Source organism: Orycteropus afer, unplaced genomic scaffold (assembly GCF_000298275.1).
Source record: "Orycteropus afer afer isolate SDZICR_OR568_19922 unplaced genomic scaffold, OryAfe1.0 scaffold00394, whole genome shotgun sequence".
Classification (NCBI taxonomy): domain Eukaryota; kingdom Metazoa; phylum Chordata; class Mammalia; order Tubulidentata; family Orycteropodidae; genus Orycteropus; species Orycteropus afer.
The window spans coordinates 2,458,278-2,463,776 of NW_006921981.1; the positions used below are offsets into that span (position 1 = coordinate 2,458,278).

General features: G+C 40.5%; 1 protein-coding gene across 1 annotated transcript in view; it reads left to right on the top strand.

The window, feature by feature from the left end:
- The first annotated feature begins 2,049 nt into the window (after positions 1-2,049).
- Positions 2,050-5,499, top strand: part of TTR (transthyretin) — an 8,924-nt gene continuing 5,474 nt past the window's right edge. The window contains exons 1-3 of the mRNA XM_007953461.2: positions 2,050-2,118; positions 3,686-3,816; positions 5,222-5,258. Of these exons, the coding sequence (XP_007951652.1) occupies positions 2,050-2,118; positions 3,686-3,816; positions 5,222-5,258 (237 nt within the window). The remainder of the gene's footprint in view (positions 2,119-3,685; positions 3,817-5,221; positions 5,259-5,499) is intronic.

The following is a 5,499-nucleotide window of genomic DNA, read 5'->3' on the forward strand; positions in this document are numbered from 1 at the left end:
GCCTTTGAAAACCCTATGGATCACCAAAGTCCGATGTGCAATCTATCATGAGGATGGCCCAGGACTGGGCAGAATTTTGTTCCATTATGCGTTGAGTCGCCACGAGCAGGGAAGCTGGGGGGCTGGGGAGGCACAGAGATGGGAGGAAGGCGGAATTTGAAAGGGGGAGCAGGAGGGCTGCCAGGAACAGGAACGTCCTTTATAGCTAATTAGTGTTTTACAGCTTACAAAGTGCTTTTATATCATCTCATGTTTAAAGTTATTAGAACAGTCCTTTGAAGCAGAAAAGTAGATATTTCTACTTTACAGATGTATTAGCTGAGTATCTGAAATACTGAGTAACTTACAGAGGGTCATCTAGGAAACTGAGCAGAACTAGGAATTGGTGACTCAGCTCATCTCATTCCAAATTCAAAGCTCTGTCTAGTTCTACTTCATAGTAACACTCTTGGACTACGACTCCATTCCTAGCTATGCTCTCAACTGAAAGCATTGTTGCTTTCTGGATTCTGCCCTCTTTCCCAAGTCTTTCGCTACACATTTTCATATTCCTGGAATACTTAACATTCCTTCTAAAATTCCCTATTGTTGTTGTTGTTTGTAAGTGCCGTCGAGTCAGACCCGACTCATAGAGACCCCTCCTTGGGTTTCTGAGGCAATATCACTACGGAAGTAGATTGCCCCATCTTCCTTCCGAGGAATGGCTGACACGTTTGAACCACCAGCCTTCTGGTTAGCAGTCAAGTGCATTAGCCACTATGCTACCAGAGCTCCCACCATTCCATATATCATGGAGTATATCCTCTAACTAACATGTATTTATCTAACATTTTGCCTTCGTTCTCTATGTCTTCTACATAATTGTTTCTATAAGGACAAAAAAAAAGAAAAACTGTCTTAATTAAGGAAATCTGGTGGCACAGTGGTTAAAGTATTTAACCACTGTCAGAGGTTCAAACCTACCAGCTGCTCCACAGGGGAAAGATGTAGTCATTATTTAAGTCTGTAAAGATTTATGGCCTTAGAAACCCCATAGGGTGATTCTACTTTGTCCTGTAGGATTGCTATGAGTCAGAATTCACTCGAAGGCAGTGGGTTTTGAATAAAGCCATACACACATTCTCATACACACACACGAAAGTTGATGCTTGATCAGTGAATCATGAAATTATTACAAATTCTAGACTTGTATGTAAAAGAGTAAAAGAATCTGTTGTCAATCATGGCTTCTAGTTCTCATAGTCACCTTTACTTCCTTCCAGAAATTTTGCTTCTAACAAAAGCCAGCTGGATAGATTTGTTTCTGCAAGCCCAAATGCAGGAGAAACAGTAAAGAAAATCTGATTGTCTTTACTTCAGGATCATTCCTGCCAGTTTTAATTATGACATTATTCCTCACATTAGGATGAAACTTGTCTGAGAAGAACATACACACACATACTCAAAAATGTGAAGAAATAGCTAACTAATCAAAGCTTCCAGATGGCTTACTTTAACTAAAACATACACTTTTTAAAATTTAGGCACTACCAAAGGTGTTCCTCTGTTGACTCATGTACATATGTCAAATGCAGTTGTGTTTTCTAATGCATTAAAGTTAAGCTAGTACAGCCAAATATCACTAAACATGAAATAAATTACTACAACTTGCATCCATCATCTAAGATTAAAGTCAAAATTATATGAAGCGGAGAACATGCATAGAAATAGATAAGGAAGAAAAAGATCCCAAGAATGTCACTATATCCAACCAAGCAGGGAGAAGAATATGTTATTTTGTTTTGATTCCTTTGTTTTGGTGATCTAGCTGGTCAAATGACCTGTTAAGACTATTTCATAAAGCTAATGTTCCGATGCTTAAATAATCTCTCTAGGCAAGGTTCGTATTTGTGTGGGTTACTTATTCTCCCTTTGTTGACTAAGTCAATAATCAGAATCAGCAGGTTTGGAGTCAGATTGGCAGGGATAAGTAGCCTGGCTTGGAAGAAGTCAATATAAAAGGCCCGAGCTGAGAGCAGCAGTCACAGAAGTCCGCTAGTTCTTGGCAGAATGGCTTCTCATCGCCTGCTCCTCCTTTGCCTGGCTGGACTGGTATTTGTGTCAGAAGCTGGCCTTGTGGTGAGTATTCAGTTCTGTACAGTTCCTTCCATAAGTTCCATGTGTCTGCTGGATGAAGCAGAAGTGACTTCTTTAAGTTTTGCCAACCAGCTTTTGTTACTAGGGGCAAGGCTACTCAGTATCTATTTATAAATATCATTGATTCAAGCCAGAAAAAAAAAAAAAAATGAATGTCTGCAGAGCTGACTGAACTGGACCTGGACTCCTGGAGCTCTCCGCCACTGCTTCAGTGCATTGACTTTGCAATGCTTTAACCAACTGCTGTCGAGTCAACTCGGACCCATTGCGTGTGCGTCAGCAGAAATGAGCTCTACAGGGTTTTCAGCGGCTGATTTTTCAGAAGGAGATCACCAAGTCCTTGAGATGCCTCTGGGTGGACTCAAACTGCCAGCTCTTTTGTTAGCAGCCAAACACTTTAACCGTTTGTACCACCCTTTGTGATGCCCAGTGTCCCAAATCCTTGAGTAGATGATAGACGCAGAAATAGGATATTAACCTAGAAACTCATATTGAATTTTTGGAGAAGTATCCTTTTATAACATTTATTTTTGTGCCAAACCACATGAGATTATATTCTGACCCTCTAACTAATCAAAATGTATTGACCAATTGATCTTTGAAATGCTTGGAGAACAACATTATAGTCAGAGGTCTAATTCTTAAGTCATTCAAAAGAATTAACTAATACTATTAACTGGGTCATGAAGTAATCTGACATTATTTTACAATTAGCATGAGGAAAAGAAGCCCTTTTTGTGCAAACAGTTAAGTGCTTAGTTGCTAATCAAAAGATTGGAGGTTCAAACTCACCCAGTTGCTTTGCAGGAGAAAGAACTGGCAATCTACTTCTATAATGATTCCTTTAAAAACAAAACAAAACAAAACAAAAATTGCCATTGAGTCGACTCAGACTCATAGAGCCCCTGTAGAACAGAATAGAATGTCCCATACGGTTTCCAAGGCAGTAAATCTTTACAGAAGCAGACTGCCACATCTTTCTCCCACAGAGTGGTTGGGGGGATACTAACTGCTGACCTTTAACAACTGAGCCAACAGGACTCCTTCTGTAAATATTACAGCCAAAAAAAAAAAAAATCCTATGAGGTAGCTCTACTCTGAGACATGGGGTTGCTATGAGTCAAAACAAACTGCACAGCACTTAATTGCAACAAAACTAAGAAGAAATTACTGCAGCAATAACTGACTAAAACGTTCTCAGGAAAAACTGTTTGGTCCAATGGCATATTACATCTTTTTAGTAACTCCACTCAAATGGAGATGCTTAACAAAGCAACTGTTCTCTAGGACCTATTTTCTCTCTTGTAATTCATTATGCACATCCCAGAGCAATAGCAGCGTGTTCTGAGGCAGAAATCATTATGCTTTGGAAACAATTATGTCTGTGTAACACTGAGTAGAGAAGTTCATTAGTTGCCAACACTTACGTTGCTGGAAATGGGATCAGCATGTACTTCCTGCCTCATTCCAGATTTCAAAAAACCTAAAGAATAAATCCTTTCACTCTTTCCAGTTTTGTTGACTTCTCATCCATCTTCTCTCTGCGCAGGGCACTAGTGAAACCAAATGTCCTCTGATGGTCAAAGTCATGGATGCTGTCCGGGGCCGTCCCGCCATCAACGTGGCTGTAAGAGTGTTCAAAAAGGCTGCTGATGATACCTGGGAGCCATTTGCTGATGGGTAAGAAGCCAAACAAAAGCCTGCCATGAGACTTCACTATATCTTTCAGTTTGCTCTGAAGAGAGAGAGACTCAGACAGTTCACTAAGGAATCTACAAGTAGATTAAAAATGCAGACAAAGGTAAAGTGTACACTTTTGTCTAATGTGTTCCGGCTTTGCTTGGCTAGGAGGGGACAGGAACCTGACCACTGTTTAGGGAAGGAAAAACACAAAAAGCCAAACCCACTACATTGAGTTGACTCCAACTCGTGGAGGTCCCATGTGTTACAGAGTAGACCTGCTGCACAGGGTTTTCTTGGCTGTAACCTTCATGGAAGCACATCAGCAGGCCTTTCTTCTGCAGGACTGCTGGAGGGTTCAGCCATTAACTTTTAGGTTAGTAGCTGAGGGCAAAGGAGCTTTGGTGGTGCAGCACCTAAAGCATTTGACTGCTAACCAGAAGGTTGGTTGTTCAAACCCACCAGCCGGTCTGCAAAAGGTAAACCTGCTTCCATGAAGATTTACATCCTCAGAAACCCAGTGGGGGTCACTATGAGTCAAAACTGACTCAATCTTCATGAGTATGGTTTTGGTTTGAGTTGAGGGCAAATATGATGGTGGGGAAAAGAAGGAACCAGGAGCTGTACCACTCTAGAGGTGGTGTGCAGCCTTTTAAGGTCACAGACCACTTCAGGAAGGTAATGAAAGCTATGGACTCCATGGCCCAGAAAAAGTGCATACAAACACATACATACACAAATGTGTAAGTCATTTCAGGAGTTTTACAGATGTCTTTGTGTCCTTGCATGTAACCCAAGCTAAAAATCCCTTAGAATTTTAGGAAAGATGTACAGTTTGTGTTAACCAAAGAAAGGTAAGGAGTTGAGAAACAGCACTGCTGGCCCTTGTCAGTAGTTTACTTGGATTATTGAGAAACTAGAGCTTTTGTCTATTGCACATTGGTGGAGAACCTACTATGTGCACAACTAGGCGTCTGGAGGTCAATAGGACATGGCATAGAAGAGGAAGGCAAAGGCGTGCAAGGCAAAGTATAGCCACGGGCTAATATTGCACTCATCCAACAACAGATACAAAAAGGACTGCTCACTTCATCAATTGCTTTATAATTTTCATGGAGTTTTTCCACTTTCACTAGCAAGCATTCATAGAAAATGCAGATTAGCAACCCTAAGCAAACTAACTGAAAGAAAGAAGAAACCCTTAGCACTGGACAGACATGGAACTACTACTAAGTATGTATGTTTCCTGAGTGAAGAGTTTCTGTGGGTTTTAAGTGAATCCCAAAAGCCACGTTATGATTCTTCACCCATCATAGGCAAGACCATTTTCTTTGCTGTGGCTTTAATTGCATTTTTTATTTGTTAATTCACTTAAAAGAAGTTAAAGTTAAATATTTTCTTCCAGGAAAACAAGAAAGGAAGATGGGTCCGGGTCAGAATCAGTAAAGATAACTTCCACCTTTGTCGTCTTAGGTTTTGCAGTTGAACGGAGACTAGTTTCTAGTGTTCAGCTTTTGAGCTGGCACTTATATAGAAATTAATTTTTGTTGTTGGCAAAGAGTTACCAAAGAGAATATGTAAGAGTCTGATATGAGTTCTGCATTGTACTTTGGGTTTCCCACTGTCTGTGCAAATGATATCATCTCTCTCTCTCTCTCTCTCTCTCTCTCTCTCTCTATATAT